The sequence below is a fragment of the Schistocerca nitens genome, chromosome 6 (genome assembly GCF_023898315.1).
Source record: "Schistocerca nitens isolate TAMUIC-IGC-003100 chromosome 6, iqSchNite1.1, whole genome shotgun sequence".
NCBI classification, from domain to species: domain Eukaryota; kingdom Metazoa; phylum Arthropoda; class Insecta; order Orthoptera; family Acrididae; genus Schistocerca; species Schistocerca nitens.
This window is the reverse complement of record NC_064619.1, coordinates 469,275,730-469,294,638: the sequence shown is the minus strand read 5'-3', so window position 1 is coordinate 469,294,638 and position 18,909 is coordinate 469,275,730. Positions and strand designations below refer to the sequence as shown.

The window sequence follows — 18,909 nt, the reverse complement described above, 5'->3', positions numbered from 1 at the left end:
ATATGAAAATATTACAACAAACCATATCATTATCTTAAGTGAGATATCAACAGATTCCCGAATTTCTTTTTCCATATATCTATAGTGAACTGAAATTGCTGAATTTAAATTGTTCCTATGCACTATTAACCTGGGTTCGTAGTACATGGAAAGTCATCACAGATATAAGTAGAGGTAAACCTGTGAGGGATTATAAGTCGTGCTCAGATATCTCAGTAGGCAGCACACTTGCTCACGAAAGGTGTAGGTCGCTGGTTCGAGTCCCGATCCGGCACAAAGTTTTAATCTGGGCAGGAAGTTTCACTTTCAAACTAACCGAAGAAACTCAAAGCTAAGCTATTCGGTGTTCAGTATTTTATCCATCTGTAACAACTTTACTTGAATATATCAAAATCAGCAACCAGCTGTATAAAAGAAATTCACTATCCTTAACCTGTTTCTGGCACTTCAGCTGTCAACTGTCAACAATAAGATGCATGCAGCATATTGCTATGCTCATGTGGTTCATAGAGGCTCTACAAAAATGGTAAAATGCATACCTTAACAGTTATGAGCACTTCCTCATTTTCGCCGGCCGGAGTGGCCGTGCGGTTCTAGGCGCTACACTTTTGGAACCGAGCGATCGATACGGTCGCAGGTTCGAATCCTGCCTCGGGCATGGATGTGTGTGATGTCCTTAGGTTAGTTAGGTTTAATTTGTTCTAAGTTCTAGGCGACTGATGACCTCAGAAGTTAAGTCGTATAGTGCTCAGAGCCATTTGAACTTCCTCATTTTTCACACTTCTACATAAATACCTACTGCTGCATCCTCTTTGCTTTCCTTACTATGGGAGGAGACAGCAATGACCAAGACAAGAAAAAATGTATAACAAAAATGGACTCTAAAATGATACCTTAGGAGCCACGGGCATTTGTTCAGCAGAAGAGATGTGTTTACCGTAGCGAAGATGAGCAAGTGCTCACAGCTCTTAAAATATGCGCATTACAACCCATGTTTAGTGAACTTTTTTCCTTGTTTTGGCCAATACTACCACCTCTTAAAATATTGAAAGCAAAGATTTTGCACTGGAAGAAATTTACTTCACAGTATTGAAGATGAAGTAGTGATGATAGCTCTTCAGATATGTATTTCAGAGTACGTGTTTACTAAACTTCTTTGCTTCAGGCAATCGTTACTGTCGTATCCGTGCATACTGAGCGTTCCTCGTGCGACACCACGTACAACACAAAATTCACACAGCCAAATTAGCCGATGACGTCCCTCATGACAGCGTCCTTGCGCGGGATGCTCACGTAGGGAAGTGGCGGCAAGAAGCGTGATAGCTATTTACATCTACATCTATGCCTCGCAAATCATTATATGGTGTGCGGTGGAGGTTACTTAGTGTACCGCTGATACTTCTCCTCTTTCTTCCTGTTCCAGCAGCGAATCAGGTGCGGGGAGAATGAGTGTTGACAAGCCTCCGTACGAGTTCGAATCTTACTTTTACATTCACAGTCTTTTCACGAGTTGTGTGTAGAAGGATGTGGCATGTTGATTTTTCTACGAATGTTACAGGAATGCTGAATGTTCCTCTTGTAGCGTTTGCCACTGGAGTTACATTAGCACTTCCGTGGCGCTTTCCTTCAAAAAGGCACCAATGAAGAAACGCAGATCTGTTCTTTCAATCTTTCAGTTTCCTTCGTCAACACTACATGGTAAGGAAAGTAACGAGTAGTAATAGTCAAATATGTGTCAAACAGTGGTTCTGTAAGGTACGTCCTTCGCTGGTGAAATGTGGTTTGTGCGATTTTCTAACAATGAATTTAAGTTTGGCATAATCCTTTCCTAGGGTTAGGTTCACTTAAAGTCGTTGCGTTTGCTCTCTCCCAGATATTTAACGGATACGACTATTTCCAGTAATTTTTCTCCAATCGCGTAATGAAACAATAATCGTTCTCTCTGTCTATTTGTATGTAATAAGTTACATTTGTTTATGTTAAGAGTCAAATATTAAGCCGTTCACCAAGCGTAGAACCTCTGTAAGTCTTTCTGGAGAAGATTTTTTCGTTAGAGTCATCTAGCGTTGCGACTTCTCTTTACATAACAACTTGATCCGTGGACAGCCTCAAGAAGCTTGCGACGTTATTCACCAGATCAGTTCTACATACTGGGAACAGTAATGAGCCTATATCACTCCCATGGATTGCGCTCAATAATATTTTGAAGTTCTCTGTTAGGACATGCCCCGTGCTGTTTGCCAGGAGTACCTCAATCCAATCACATATTCGGTCATATTCTGTTCATTTCTTGACAATTTTTAGGTATGTCGAACGCTTTCCAGCAGTCAGAGAATGAGACGTCAATCTGAGCGCCGGTAAATACTTTCTTCTTGGTCTCATCTGCATCTATTTCCGCACGTCCCTTACGTTGTATGGTGGAAGGTACTTCGGGTAACAGTTTCCCTTACCTGTGCCATTCACGAATGATGGTTGGGAAGAAGGACAGTCGATAAACCTTCGTATGAACTCTAATTTATCTGATTATGTCGTCTTGGCCATTTCACAAGACATAAACGGGAGAAAGTCATTAGACGCCCAACTCCTCTTCGATGTGCGCTCTAGGAATTTTTCCCGTTATGTTTCCCGTGATGCAATACGCCACTTTTGCATCGTATGACACTAGAGTTAATCGACTATATCTTCGTTTACTAAACAAACCTGCAGTCAAGCTTACCACTCTTCGTTGAATTTTCTGTATCTCTTACGCTAATAGAACCTGGTAAGATCCCATACAGATTAGCCATGCTCCACAATCGGCCTCACGAGTGTTTTGTAAGCCAGTCCTGAATCTTAGGCTGGGATCTGCCTTTCCTACATTTAATTTGATGTGGACATGTCATGTTATACCATGTACTCTCATGGAGCGTACTATTGTATCATGTTTATGGAATCCATGTTGATTCCTATTGAGAAATGACCACGAGAAATTGTCGGTACGCACGACCCGCCACGCCTCGTCTTTCCATTCCTGATCCTATAATCGATGGCCGGCCTGGGTGGCCGAGCGGTCGCAGTTTCGAATCCTGCCTCGGGCATGGGTGTGTGTGATGTCCTTAAGTGAGTTAGGTTTAAGTAGTTCTGTCCTAGGGGAATAATGACCTCAGAAGTTAAGTCCCATAGTGCTCAGAGCCATTTGAACTTAAAATCGTTGACCCCATGCCGGGAGAAGTATCAGCAACTACTTTGTATGTCATTTGGTGCCGACTGTACAGCCTGAACTATCGCTATTTGACATTTTATTAATTTACTGACGTAGTGCTACTTATCGTCTGACACTCTGACTGCCAACATTTGCCGCTAAGACTTGGATACTCATATTTCGTATGCACACATGGCAGTTTCCCTATGTTCCTCGCACTTGACAGAAGACAACTCATGGAACAGTCTGTAGTCGCGACAATCTTACTCATTATTGTTATACACATGGACAGCAACAAGCCAAGACGCAAGCAAGATACACTATGTGATCAAAAGTATCCGGATACCTGGCTAAAAATGACTTACAAGTTCGTGGCGCCTTCCATCAGTAATGCTGGACTTCGGTATAATGTTGGCCCACCCTTAGCTTTGATGACAGCTTCCACTCTCGCAGACATACCTTCAATCCCGTGCTGGAAGGTTTCTTGGGGAATGGCAGCCCATTCTTTTACGGAGGCTGCACTGAGGGGAGGAATCGATGTCGGTCGACGAGGTCTGGCACGAAGTCGGCGTTCCAAATCATCCCAAAGGTGTTCTGTAGGATTCAGGTCAGGACTCTGTGCAGCCCAGTCTATTACAGGGATGTTATTGTCGTATAATCACTTCTACACAGGCGGTGTATTATGAACAGGTGCTCGATCGTATTGAAAGATACAATCGCCATCCCCGAATTGCTCTTCAACAGTGGGAAGCAAGACGGTGCTTAAAACATCAATGTAGGTCTGTGCTGTGATAGTGTCACGCAAAACAACAAGGGGTGCAAGCCCTCCCCATGAAAAGCACGATCACACCACAACTCCACCGCCTCAGAATTTTACTGGGCACTACACACGCTGGTAGATGATGTTCACTGTGAATTCGCCATACCCACACCCTGCTATCGTATCGCCACATTGTGTACCGTGATTCGTCACTCCATATAACGTTTTCCCACTGTTAAATCATCCAATGTTTACGCTGATTACACAAAGCGAGGCGTCGTTTGGCATTTACAGGCGTGGTGCGTGGCTTATGAGCAGCCGCTCGATCACGAAATCCAATTTTTCTGACCTCCCAGCTGTCATAGTACTTGCAGTGGAGACTGATGCGGTTTGGAATTCCTTGTGATGGTCTTGGTAGTTGTCTGCCTATTACACATTACGACCCTCTTCAACTGTTGGCGTTATCTGTCAGTCAACAGACGAGGTCGGCCTGTACGCTTTTGTGCTGTACGTGTCCCTTCACATTTCCGTTTGACTATTACGTTGGAAACAGTGGACCTAGTGATGTTTAGGAGTGTGGAAATATCGCTTACAGATGCGTGACACAAGTGACATCCCCGGCACTTGACCACGTTCGAAGTCCATGAGTTCCGCGGAGCGCCCCATTCTGCTCACTCACGATGTCTAAATAATGACTACTGAGGTCGTTGATATGGAATACCTGGAAGTAGATGGCAGCACAATGAACGTAATATGAAGAACGTATGTTTTTACGGGTGTCGGGATACTTTTGGTCACATAGTGTACACTGTTGAATACGGTGCCCGATTAATGCGATTAGCTGAAACGTTTTTTTTTCGTCCGTACATCGGAGCTTCCATTGTGCTTTTCGAACTCGCAGCAGCGGCCAGAAGGTACGCACTCTTGGCGGTGCGCGGCGCGCTCGACAGATGGCGCGACTTAATGCTCCCAGGATTTTATTGGAAGGGGTCGTTGATAGACGAGAATAATTTTCTGCTCCGTTACTTTATCAAACCATTTCGAAGTTAATTCGCCAGCTTTGAATTCCATGACCTCAGCTGTGTTAGGTATAGATAGATCTACTACTCAATAGTGACATACGGATGTTTTTGCCGCACCGGGACTCGAAAGCGAATTTCCCGCTTGTTGCGAGCGGTCAACTTAACCACTTCGGCTATCCGTGCACTCTCTCCGGATCGACCCAAACCTCCATATGTCATACTCTTTAATAAAGTATGATATAAGGATGAGCTGGCCGGAGTGGCCGTGCGGTTCTAGGCGCTGCAGTCTGGAACCGAGCGCCCGCTACGGTCGCAGGTTCGAATCCTGCCTCGGGCATGGATGTGTGTGATGTCCTTAGGTTAGTTAGGTTTAATTAGTTCTAAGTTCTAGGCGACTGATGACCTCAGAAGTTATGTCGCATAGTGCTCAGTGCCGAGCCGATATAAGGATGAAGGCTGATTTGTTCAATAAATAGTTCTATACTCAAACTGGCCGCATACACGGCAAGCCGGCGTCAGCTATTTCTAGGGTTGCAAACAAATGTGCACTATCCAATTCTTGCCGAACAACAGTTGCTTCACGGTGATGGACGAAATTACTGTGAAGCAGTAGTGGTTGGTGAGCATATAATACTGTCTCGTCATGAGTTGCCAGCTTAACTGCCACAGTGTGTGTCGCTCTAATGTTTCACGTTTACTGGTAAAACGTGTAAGGAAATGACGCTGGGAACTCAAGATAATAAGCTGCTCGTATGCATCGATGGCCCGCCGATGGTGAAACAAGCCCACTCAGTCTTAGCGCAACACGCTCGCTGCGATTCTCCCCACACGTGGAATTCAACTGATTCGTGTTAGGAGAAGTGACCATCGCCGTCGACCCTGAAACTTGTGCCATGATTGGCTGCTTCTGGGCAACTCTAGCTGGCCCATTGCTTAGAGGGCTGTTCTTTGTTGCGCAATTTCTCGTACACCGTAGATCTTCTGCTACATTTCCATCTTCTTCCATGTTCTGCAAACTATTGTGAATAGCAATGCATTCCATTTTACTACAGATTACGTTTTCATCCTGTTCCATTGGCATAATGAGAGTGGGAAAGTGACTTCTTAAAACCTCTGTGCAAACTTTAATTACACTGCTGGCCATTACAATTGCTACACCACGGAGATGACGCGCTACTGACGCGAAATTTATCCGACACGAAGAAGTTGCTGTGATATGCAAATGATTAGCTTTTCAGAGCATTCACACAAGGTTGGCCCCGGTGGAGACACCTACAACGTGCTGACATGAGGAAAGTTTCCAACGGATTTATCATACACAAACAGCAGTTGACCGGCATTGCCTGGTGAAACGTTGTTGTGATGCCTCGTGTGAGGAGTAGAAATGCGTACCATCATGTTTCCGACTTTGATAAAGGTCGGATTGTAGCCTATCGCGATTGCAGTTTATCGTATCGCGACATTGATGCTCGCGTTGGTCGAGATCCAATAACTGTTAGCAGAATATGGAATCGGTGGGTTCAGGAGGGCAATACGGAACGCCGTGCTGGGTCCCAACGGCCTCGTATCACTAGCAGTCGAAATGACAGGCGTCTTATCTGCATTACTATAGCGGATCGTGCAGCCAGGTCTCGATCCCTGAGTCAACAGATGGGGACGTTTGCAATACAACAACCATCTGAACGAACAGTTTGACGACGTTTGCAGCAGCATGGACTATCAACACGGAGACCATGACTGGGGTTACCCTTGACGCTGCATCACAGACTGGAGCACCTGCGATGGTGTACCCAACGACGAACCTGGGTGCACGAATGGCAAAACGTCATTTTTTCGGATGAATCCAGGTCCTGTTTATAGCATCATGACGGTCGCATCCGTGTTTGGCGGCATCGTGGTGAATGCACATTGGATGCGTGTATTTTTCATCGCCATACTGGCTTATCACCCGGCGTGATGGTATGGGTTGCCATTGGATACACGTCTCGGTCACCTCTTGTTCGCATTGACGTCACTTTGAACAGTGGACGCTACATTTCAGATGCGTTACGACCCGTGGCTCTACCCTTCATTCGATCCCTACGAATCCCTACATTTCAGCACGATAACTCACGACCACATGTTGCAGGTCCTGTATGGCCTTTCTGGATAAATTGACTGCTGCCCTCGCCGGCATATTCTCCAGATCTCTCACAAAACGAAAACGTCTGATCAATGGTGGCCGAGCAGCTGGCTCGTCAGAATACGCCAGTCACTACTCTTCATGAACTGTGGTATCGTGTTGAAGCTACATGGGCAGCTGTACCTGTACACGCCACCCACGCTCTGTTTGACTCAATGCCCAGGCGTATCAAGGCCGTTATTACGGCGAGAGGTGGTTGTTCTGGGTACTGATTTCTCAGGATCTATGGACCCAAATTGCGTGAAAATGTAATCACATGTCATTTCTAGTATAATATATTTGTCCAATGAATACCCGTTTATCATCTGCATTTCTTCTTGGTGTAGCAATTTTAATGGCTTGTAGTGTAGACTGATCTTATCTTCCCAATCTCTACAAGAACGATACGTATGGAGCAGCAGTATGTTCCTACGTTACACAGTACTGATACTTGAAGATTTCTAAGAAGTCTTTCGACAGATAGATCACGTCTAACTTCAAGAACCTGCCATGTCAGATTTCTCTGCATTTCCGTCACGCTCTAACATGGACCGAACAAACATGTGACCACTGACAATGCCCATGTTTGTTTACTTTCATTGTCTGCTGATAGTTGTATTTTATATGGCTGCCACAGAGTTGAGCAATGTACTAGGATTTATGCACAAGTTGTTTTTAAGCAATTTCCTTTGTAGATTGATTACGTTTTCTCAGTATGCCACCACTGAAAACCACAATAAGCGGACTGTGTTGACAAAACTGCAAGTCACAGGTTTAAAAAGTTTCTTATTTCAGCCGTTTTTGGGTGCAAAGCTATCTGGCACCAGAGGCATACAGATCATCACAATAGGTTCATGGAGGATATGATATTAGATGAATAATTTTGGAAATTAGTTACTCTGTTTCACCTAATTAATTGTTTTCTTCTTTATCACTACAATATCAGCATGAAAATCTGTAAGTGGCAAAATTAGTATATGAAGTAAATGTAGATAACAACTGACGAGATATTGCCTCAGAGTGAGTAGGCTTATGGAGTGATCTACAAAATAAATTACGTTAATAATTGTGGATCGAACATATTTTGAACTATTGTGGTTCGATAATATTTAGAATCAACTGGGAAGTATGTTGCGTCAGTTGTAAGTGTCTGAAAAAATGGTCTCGATATTTTCTAGCAGCCTCAAGAACTGGTGACACAACGTGCAGCAAGGAAAGTGTAGATTCAAAGTATGTACACTATGTGATAAAAGTAACCGGACACCTGGCCGAAAATGACTTACACGTTCGTGGCGCCCACCATCTGTAATGCTGGAATTCAGTATAGTGTTGGCCCACCCTTAGCCTTATTGACAGCTTCCACTCTCGCAGGTATACCTTCAATCAGATGCTGGAAGGTTTCTTGGGGAGTGGCGGCCCATTCTTCGCGGAGTGCTGTACTGAGGAGAGGCCTGGCACGAAGTCGGCGTTCCAAAACATCCCAAAGGCGTTCTGTAGGATTCAGGTCAGGGATCTGTGCAGGACAGTCCATTACAGGGACGTTATTGTCGTGTAACCACTCTGCCACAGGTCTTGCATTATGAACATGTGCTCGATCGTGTTGAAAGATTGAATGGCTATCCCCGAATTGCTGTTCAACAGTGGGAAGCAAGAATGTACTTTAAACATCAGTGTAGGCCTGTGCTGTGATAGTGCCACGCAAAACAACAAGGGGTGCAAGCCCCGTCTACGAGAAAGACGACCACATCATAACACCACGGCCTCCGAATTTTACTGTTGGCACTACACACGCTGGCAGATGACGTTCACCGGGCATTCGCATACCCACACCCGCCCATCGGATGGCTACAGTGTGTACCGTGATTTGTCGCACCACACAACGTCTTTCCCCTGTTCAATCGTCCAATGTTAACGCTCCTTACACCAAGCGAGGCGTCGTTTGGCATTTATCGGCGTGGTGTGTGGCTTATGAACAGCCGCTCGACCACGAAATCCAAGTTGTCTCATCTACCGCCTAACTGTCATAGTACTTGCAGTGGATCCCGATGCAGTTTGGAATTTCTTGTGATGGTCTGGATAGAAGTCTACCTATTACACATTACAACTCTCTCTAACGGCCGGCGGTCTTTGTCAGTCAACAGACGAGGTCGGCCTGTACGCTTTAGTGCTGTACGTGACCCTTCGCGTTTCCACTTGACTATCACGTTGGAAACAGTGGACCTAGGGATGTTTAGGAGTTTGGAAGTCTTGCGTACAGACGTATGGCCAATATTATTACCGTTATACGAAGCATACAACATGGTTTTTGTTTGACACGCCACTAGTAATCGTTTCAGTTAGTAATATGAACAGATGCGGGGTAAAGGTTCCCGGGGAGAAGCAAGATGCCTGAGAGACCAGTGAGCAGTGGTGTGCTACCATTGAGGCTGCAGCGTTAGTGTAACAAGGCTCCCAGCAAGCAGCGAGATGCGATGTGCCAATGAAGGTACGTCCTCTAGGGCATTTACGCTGCCACCTCACCACTCGCTGTTCAACAGCATGGCCCAGGGATGATATGTCAAATGCAGTGAGTCTCACTGGGCTATTTGACATGCTCCACCAGTGTGCGCCCCGCTGCTCGCTTCAGTCCTGCGATGACATCACTTTGGTTTGTGTTTCGTGCCGTGACTGTCGCCGCATGTCCTGAAACATCAGCCTTGATTGGCTGATTCGTGGTCATTCCAGCTGTTCTGAGTTTGACTGTGCGAGCCCCTGCTTGGTACATGAACAGTTGAGTGAGCACATTAATGTAACGAGGCTCCCGGCGAGCAGCGAGATGCGATTTGCCAGCAGCGACCTGTGAAGTGCCAGCAGTGAGGCTACAGCTTAAACGTACGCTTCGACCATGGCTTCCCACACTGTGTTCTCCAGAACACTGGTATTCTGTGGGAAATGAGTAAGTGCTCTGCGAAAAATTGTAAACAACGTGGGGGCTGTTTTCCAAACTTTTTCTTGTTTTTTATTATTTGTTCTGATTTCTGTATTATTACTTATAATTTAAAATTGAAGTAATCACAGTATAAAACAAGTTTTTCTCATTAAAAAAAATATTATTAATTTTATTAACCTTCAGAAATACAAGGTGCTTAAGAAGTCTTTCCAAGAACACAAACACACATGAGGCAGAAAATGAGACATACACACATATCGTTTATCTTCAAGTGTGGCTAACAATATTTTTGTACACACACACGCACACATAAACACATCACACACGCACACACACGCACACACACACACACACACACACACACACACACACACAATTAATAGAGGTCAACCCATACTTCTTTCATTGTCTGAAGGATTGTTGTTGTTGTGGTCTTCAGTCCTGAGACTGGTTTGATGCAGCTCTCCATGCTACTCTATCCTGTGCAAGCTTCTTCATCTCCCAGTACCTACTGCAACCTACATCCTTCTGAATCTGCTTAGTGTATTGATCTCTTGGTCTCCCTCTACGATTTTTACCCTCCACGCTGCCCTCCAATGCTAAATTTGTGATCCCTTGATGCCTCAAAACATGTCCTACCAACCGATCCCTTCTTCTAGTCAAGTTGTGCCACAAACTTCTCTTCTCTCCAATCCTATTCAATACCTCCTCATTAGTTACCTTATCTTCAGCATTCTTCTGTATTACCACATTTCGAAAGCTTCTATTCTCTTCTTGTCCAAACTAGTTATCGTCCATGTCTCACTTCCATACATGGCTACACTCCATACAAATACTTTCAGAAACGACTTCCTGACACCTAAATCTATACTCGATGTTAACAAATTTCTCTTCTTGAGAAACGCTTTCCTTGCCATTGCCAGTCTACATTTTATATCCTCTCTACTTCGACCAACATCGGTTATTTTACTCCCTAAATAGCAAAACTCCTTTACTACTTTAAGTGTCTCATTTCCTAATCTAATTCCCTCAGCATCACCCGACTTAATTTGACTACATTCCATTATCCTCGTTTTGCTTTTGTTGATGTTCATCTTATATCCTCCTTTCAAGACACTGTCCATTCCGTTCAACTGCTCTTCCAAGTCCTTTGCTGTCTCTGACAGAATTACAATGTCATCGGCGAACCTCAAAGTTTTTACTTCTTCTCCATGAATTTTAATACCTACTCCGAATTTTTCTTTTGTTTCCTTTACTGCTTGCTCAATATACAGATTGAATAACATCGGGGAGAGGCTACAACCCTGTCTCACTCCCTTCCCGACCACTGCTTCCCTTTCGTGGCCCTAGACTCTTATAACTGCCATCTGGTTTCTGTACAAATTGTAAATAGCCTTTCGCTCCCTGTATTTTACCCCTGCCACCTTCAGCATTTGAAAGAGAGTATTCCAGTCAACATTGTCAAAAGCTTTCTCTAAGTCTACAAATGCTAGAAACGTAGGTTTGCCTTTTCTTAATCTTTCTTCCAAGATAAGTCGTAAGGTCAGTATTGCCTCACGTGTTCCAACATTCCTACGGAATCCAAACTGATCTTCCCCGAGGTCAGCTTCTACCAGTTTTTCCATTCGTCTGTAAAGAATTCGCGTTAGTATTTTGCAGCTGTGACTTATTAAACTGATAGTTCGGTAATTTTCACATCTGTCAACACCTGCTTTCTTTGGGATTGGAATTATTATATTCTTCTTGAAGTCTGAGGGTATTTCGCCTGTCTCATACATCGTGCTCACCAGATGGTAGAGTTTTGTCATGACTGGCTCTCCCGAGGCCATCAGTAGTTCTAGTGGAATGTTGTCTACTCCCGGGGCCTTGTTTCGACTCAGGTCTTTCAGTGCTCTGTCAAACTCTTCACGCAGTATCTTATCTCCCATTTCGTCTTCATCTACATCCTCTTCCATTTCCATAATATTGTCCTCAAGTACATCTCCCTTGTATAAACCCTCTATATACTCCTTCCACCTTTCTACCTTCCCTTCTTTGCTTAGAACTGGGTTTCCATCTGAGCTCTTGATATTCATACAAGTGGTTCTCTTCTCTCCAAAGGTCTCTTTAATTTTCCTGTATGCAGTATCTATCTTACCCCTAGTGAGACAAGCCTCTACATCCTTACATTTGTCCTCTAGCCATCCCTGCTTAGCCATTTTGCACTTCCTGTCGATCTCATTTTTGAGACGTTTGTATTCCTTTTTGCCTGCTTCATTTACTGCATTTTTATATTTTCTCCTTTCATCAATTAAATTCAATATTTCTTCTGTTACCCAAGGATTTCTATTAGCCCTCGTCTTTTTACCTACTTGATCGTCTGCTGCCTTCACCACTTCATCCCTCAGAGCTACCCATTCTTCTTCTACTGTATTTCTTTCCCCCATTCCTGTCAATTGTTCCCTTATGCTCTCCCTGAAACTCTCTACAACCTCTGGTTCTTTCAGTTTATCCAGGTCCCATCTCCTTAAATTCCCACCTTTTTGCAGTTTCTTCAGTTTCAATCTGCAGTTTATAACCAATAGATTGTGGTCAGAATCCACATCTGCCCCAGGAAATGTCTTACAATTTAAAACCTGGTTCCTAAATCTCTGTCTTACCATTATATAATCTATCTGAAACCTGTCAGTATCTCCTGGCTTCTTCCATGTATACAGCCTCCTTTCATGATTCTTGAACCAAGTGTTAGCTATGATTAAGTTATGCTCTGTGCAAAATTCTACAAGGCGGCTTCCTCTTTCATTCCTTCCCCCCAATCCATATTCACCTACTATGTTTCCTTCTCTCCCTTTTCCTACTGACGAATTCCAGTCACCCATGACTATTAAATTTTCGTCTCCCTTCACTACCTGAATAGTTTCTTTTATCTCGTCATACATTTCATCTATTTCTTCATCATCTGCAGAGCTAGTTGGCATATAAACTTGTACTACTGTAGTAGGCATGGGCTTTGTGTCTATCTTGGCCACAATAATGCGTTCACTATGCTGTTTGTAGTAACTAACCCGCACTCCTATTTTTTTATTCATTATTAAACCTACTCCTGCATTACCCCTATTTGATTTTGTATTTATAACCCTGTAATCACCTGACCAAAAGTCTTGTTCCTCCTGCCACCGAACTTCACTAATTCCCACTATATCTAACTTTAACCTATCCATTTCCCTTTTTAAATTTTCTAACCTACCTGCCCGATTAAGTGATCTGACATTCCACGCTCCGATCCGTAGAACGCCAGTTTTCTTTCTCCTGATAACGACGTCCTCTTGAGTAGTCCCCGCCCGGAGATCCGAATGGGGGACTATTTTACCTCCGGAATATTTTACCCAAGAGGACGCCATCATCATTTAATCATACAGTAGAGCTGCATGTCCTCGGGAAAAATTACGGCTGTAGTTTCCCCTTGCTTTCAGCCGTTCGCAGTACCAGCACAGCAAGGCCGTTTTGGTTAATGTTACAAGGCCAGATCAGTCAATCATCCAGACTGTTGCCCCTGCAACTACTGAAAAGGCTGCTGCCCCTCTTCAGGAACCACATGTTTGTCTGGCCTCTCAACAGATACCCCTCCGTTGTGGTTGCACCTACGGTACGGCCATCTGTATCGCTGAGGCACGCAAGCCTCCCCACCAACGGCAAGGTCCATGGTTCATGGGGAAGGATATCCGGACGATATTCCAATTCCACCTATATCATGGTCAACATTTTTCGAGCGATGGGTGTTATGACATCAGCAATTCTACACTGTAATGCTGCGATGTCGTTCACTGGTGTTTCGTAAAGCTGGTCCTTGACATAACCCCAAACGAAGAAATCGAGGGGCGTTAAGTCCAGTGATCGTGGAGGCCAGTTGATGGGGCCACTTCACCTGATCCGTCTTCCTAGAAATGTTCTGTCCAAGCAGGCATGAACATCTAACCCGCAATGAGATGCACAACATCTAGTTGGAAAATTAAGACTGACATATCCTGAATATGCAGCACAACAAATAACTGCAGCATACCAAAACAGGCATTGGCTATGATTGTCGTTTCCAGGCCTGCCTGTTGTAGGGAAATTACAGACGCTCTCTGATTCCTTAAACTTCGCATACTACATGTATATGCTTTTAAAATCAGGTGGCTCTCTATAGTATGTCGTCTGGAATTTTCTCTGGACTGTGTCTAGTGACTGTGTCTCGTGATACCAGAAGACACAACGAGCTTCCTCCTAGTTTGAATACCTTTATGCTGATCCATTAGCTCCATACTTAACAATCACGTACAACCGTCCGCTCGACGAAAGATCCGCACCCAAAGAGTGAAAAGTTGCACAGGTCACACCAATATTCAAGAAAGGTAGTAGGGGTAATCCACTTAATTACAGGCCCATATCATTAACGTCGATATGCAGCACGATTTTGTAACACATGTTGTGTTCGAATATTATGAATTACCTCGAAGAAAACGGCCTATTGGCACACAGTCAACATGGGATTAGAAAACATCTTTCTCGTGAAACACAACTAGCTCTTTACTCGAATGAATTGTTGAGTGTTATTGACAAGGGATTTCAGATCGATTCCGTATTTCTGGATTTCCGGCAGTCTTCTGACACTGTACCACACAAGCGGCTTGTAGTGAAATTGCGTGCTTATGGAATATCGTCTCAGTTACATGACTGGATTTGTGATTTCGTGTCAGTGAGGTCACAGTTCGTAGTAACTGATTGAAATTCATCGAGTAAAACAAAAGTGATTTCTGGCGTTCCGCAAGGTAGTGTTATAGGCCCTTTGCTGTTCCTTATCTATATAAATGATTTTGGAGACAGTCTGAGCAGCCGTCCTCGGTTCTTTGCAGATGACGCTGTCGTTTATCGACTAATAAAGTCATCAGAAGATCAAAACAAACTGCAAAACGATTTACAAAAGATATCTGAATGGTGCAAAAAGCGGCAGTTGACCCTAAATAACGAAAAGTGTGAGGTCATCCACATGAGTGCTAAAAGGAACTTGTTAAACTTCGGTTACATGATAAATCAATCTAATCTAAAAACCGTAAATTCACCTAAATACCTTGGTATTACAATTACGAACAACTTAAATTGGAAGGAACACACAGAAAATGTTGTGGGTAAGGCTAACCAAAGACTGCGTTTTATTGGCAGGACACTTAGAAAATGTAACAGATCCACTAAGGAGACTGCCTACAGTGTGCTTATCCGTCCTCTTTTAGAATACTGCTGCGCGGTGAGGGATCCATACCAGATAGGACTGACGGAGTACATCGAAAAAGTTCAACGAAGGGCAGCACGTTTTGTATTACCGCGAAATATGGGGGAGAGTCTCACTGAAATGATACAGGATTTCGGCTGGACATCATTAAAATAAACGCGTTTTTCGTTGCTAATCTTCCACGAAATTCAAATCATAAACTTTCTCCTCCGAACGCGAAAATATTTTGATGACACCGACCTACATAGGGAGAAGCGATAACCACCATAAAATAAGGGAAATTAGAGCTAGTACGGAGAGATATAGGTGTTCGTTCTTTCAGCGCGCCATACGAGACTGGAATAATAAAGAATTGTGAAGGTGGTTCGATGAACCCTCTGCCAGACACTTAAATGTCATCGGCAGAGTATCCATGTAGATATAGATGTAGAATTTGTTTCCACATCGTACCCGAAGCCGCTGTTGTTACGCTACTGGGCCCAGTGGCAAACAAAATAACAGTAATTACACTACTGGCCATTAAAATTTCTGCACCATGAAGATGATGTGCTACAGACGCGAAATTTAACCGACAGGAAGAGGATGCTATGATATGCAAATGATTAGCTTTTCAGAGAATTCACACAAGGTTGGCTTCGGTGGCGACACCTACAAGATGTTGACATGAGGAAAGTTTCCAACCGATTTCTCATACACAAGGAACGTTTCCGACCGATTTCTCATACACAAACAGCAGTTGACCGGCGTTGCGTGGTGAAACGTTGTTGTGATTCCTCGTGTAAGGAGGAGAAATGCGTACCATCACGCTTCCGACTTTGATAAAGGTCGAATTGTAGCCTATCGCGATTGCGGTTTATCGTATCGCTACATTGCTGCTCGCGTTGGTCAAGATCCAATGACTGTTAGCAGAATATGGAATCGGTGGGTTCAGGAGGGTAATGCGGAACGCCGTGCTGGGTCGCAACGGCTTCGTATCACTAGCACTCAAGATGACATGCATCTTATCTGCATGGCTGTAACGGATCGGGCAGCTACGTCTCGATCCGTGAGCTATCAGATGGGGACATTTGCAAGACAAGAACCATGTGCACGAACAGTTCGACGACATTTGTAGCAGCATGGGCTATCAGCTTGGAGACCATGGCTGCGGTTACCCTTGACACTGCATCACAGACAGGAGCGCCTCCGATGGTGTACGCAACGACGATCCTGGGTGCACGAATGGCAAAACGTCATTTTTTCGTATGCATCCAGGCTCTGTTTACAGCATCATGATGGTGGCATCCGTGTTTGGCGACATCGTGATGAACGCACATTGGAAGCGGGTATTCGTCATCGCCATACTGGCGTATCACCCGGCGTGATGGTATGGGGTGCCATTGTTTACACGTCTCGGCCACCTCTTGTTCGCATTGAAGGCACTTGGAACGGCGGACAATAGATTTCAGATGTGTTATGACCCGTGGCGCTACCCTTCATTCGATCCCTGCGAAACCCTACATTTCAGCAGGATAATGCACGACCGCATGTTGCAGATCCTGTACGGGTGTTTCTGGGTACAGAAAATGTTCGACTGCTGCCCTGGCCAGCACATTTTCCAGATCACTCACCAACTGAAAACGTGTGGTGAGTGGTGGGCGAGCAACTGGCTCGTCACAATACACCTTGATGAACTGTGGTATCGTGTTGAAGCTGCACGGGCAGCTGTAACTGTACACGCCATCCAAGCTCTGTTTGACTCAATGCCCAGGCGTATCAAGGCCATTATTACGGCCAGAGGTGGTTGTTCTGGGTACTGATTTCTCAGGATCTATGCACCCATATTGCATGAAAATGTAATCACATGTCAGTTCTAGTATAATATATTTGTCCAATGAATACCCGTTTATCATCTGCATTTCTTCTTGGTGTAGCAATTTAAATTGCCGGTAGTCTATTTATGCACACAAAAAGTTGAATATGTCACATTCAATTCAAAATAAAAGTGTTTGGGTATGTGTCATATTTCATGCCTTATGAGCCGGCCGCGGTGGCCGAGCGGTTCTAGGCGCTTCAGTGCGGAACCGCGCTGCTGCTACGGTCGCAGGTTCGAATCCTGCCTCGGGCATGGATGTGTATGATATCCTTACGTTAAGTTAGGTTTAAGTAGTTCTAAGTCTAGGGGAGTGATGACCTCAGAAGTTAAGTCCCATAGTGGTTAGAGCCATTTTTTTGAATCATGCCTTATGAATGTGTGTAATCAGGGTAAGACTTCTGGGACACTCGGTAAGGTGTCCCGTCAGAGTACCAGGATTCCCAGGGGGTCCCTCAGAAGAAAAGCCTGGGGACTCCGTTCCTCAGACTGGGCTAACAGTGCGCCGTGTGCCGGCAGGGCGTGGTGCGCGAGTGCCCGTCGTCGGCCGGCCGGCGGCTGCTGCTGCCCGAGGCTCTCTTCCCGGCGACCAGCAACTGCCTGCTGCCCGCGCTGTACGGCGGCCGCGCGCCGAGGGAGGCTGACGCGGCGACGCGCGCCCTGGGCCGCGCCGGGCTGGGCTTCCTGCGCTCCACCGACGCCACGGGCGGCTTCGTCACGCTGCACCCCTGGCTGGCCGCGCTCTGCCCGCGGCTCTCCGGCTACCTCGACACCGTGCACAACAGCGACCACTTCCGCTTCCGCTGCGAGGTGAGCTGCGCAGGGCATTGCGCCTGACCTACGCAGAGTGTTACTAAAAGGTACGGCCAAACTTTCAGGAAACATTCCTCACACACAAATAAAGAAAATATGTTATGTTGACATGTGTCCGGAAACGCTTAATTTCCATGTTGGAGCTCATCTTAGTTTCGTCTGTATGTACTGTACTTCCTCGATTCACCGCCAGTTGGCCCAATTGAAGGAAGGTAATGTTGACTTCAGTGCTTGTGTTGACATGCGACTCATTGATCTACGGTACTAGCATCAAGCACATCAGTACGTAGCATCAACAGGTTAGTGTTCATCACGAACGTGGTTTTGCAGTCAGTGCAATGTTTACAAATGCGGAGTTGGCAGATGCCCATTTGATGTATGGATTAGCACGGGGCAATAGCCGCGGCGCGGTAGGTTTGTATCGAGACAGATTTCCAGAACGAAGGTGTCCCGACAGGACGTCTTAGGGATCACGGAACATTCCAGCGTATGACTCGCGACTGGGGAAGACCTAGAACGACGAGGACACCTGCAATGGACGAAGCAATTCTTCGTGCAGTTGACGATAACCCTAATGTCAGCGTCAGAGAAGTTGCTGCTGTGCAAGGTAACGTTGACCACGTCACTGTATGGAGAGTGCTACGGGAGAACCCGTTGTTTCCGTACCATGTACAGCGTGTGCAGGCACTATCAGCAGCTGATTGGCCTCCACGGGTACACTTCTGCGAATGGTTCATTCAACAATGTGTCAATCCTCATTTCAGTGCAGATGTTCTCTTTACGGATGAGGCTTCATTCCAACGTGATCAAATTGTAAATTTTCACAATCAACATGTGTGGGCTGACGAGAATCCGCACGCAATTGTGCAATCACGTCATCAACACAGATTTTCTGTCAACGTTTGGAGAGGCATTGTTGGTGATGTCTTGATTGGGCCCAATG

General features: G+C 45.1%; 1 protein-coding gene across 1 annotated transcript in view; it reads left to right on the top strand.

Moving 5' to 3' along the window:
* The window catches only part of LOC126262382 (probable cytochrome P450 304a1), a 99,642-nt gene that overhangs the window by 23,123 nt on the left and 57,610 nt on the right, over positions 1-18,909 (top strand). Inside the window, exon 3 of the mRNA XM_049958979.1 lies at positions 17,673-17,963. Coding sequence (XP_049814936.1) covers positions 17,673-17,963 — 291 coding nt within the window. The remainder of the gene's footprint in view (positions 1-17,672; positions 17,964-18,909) is intronic.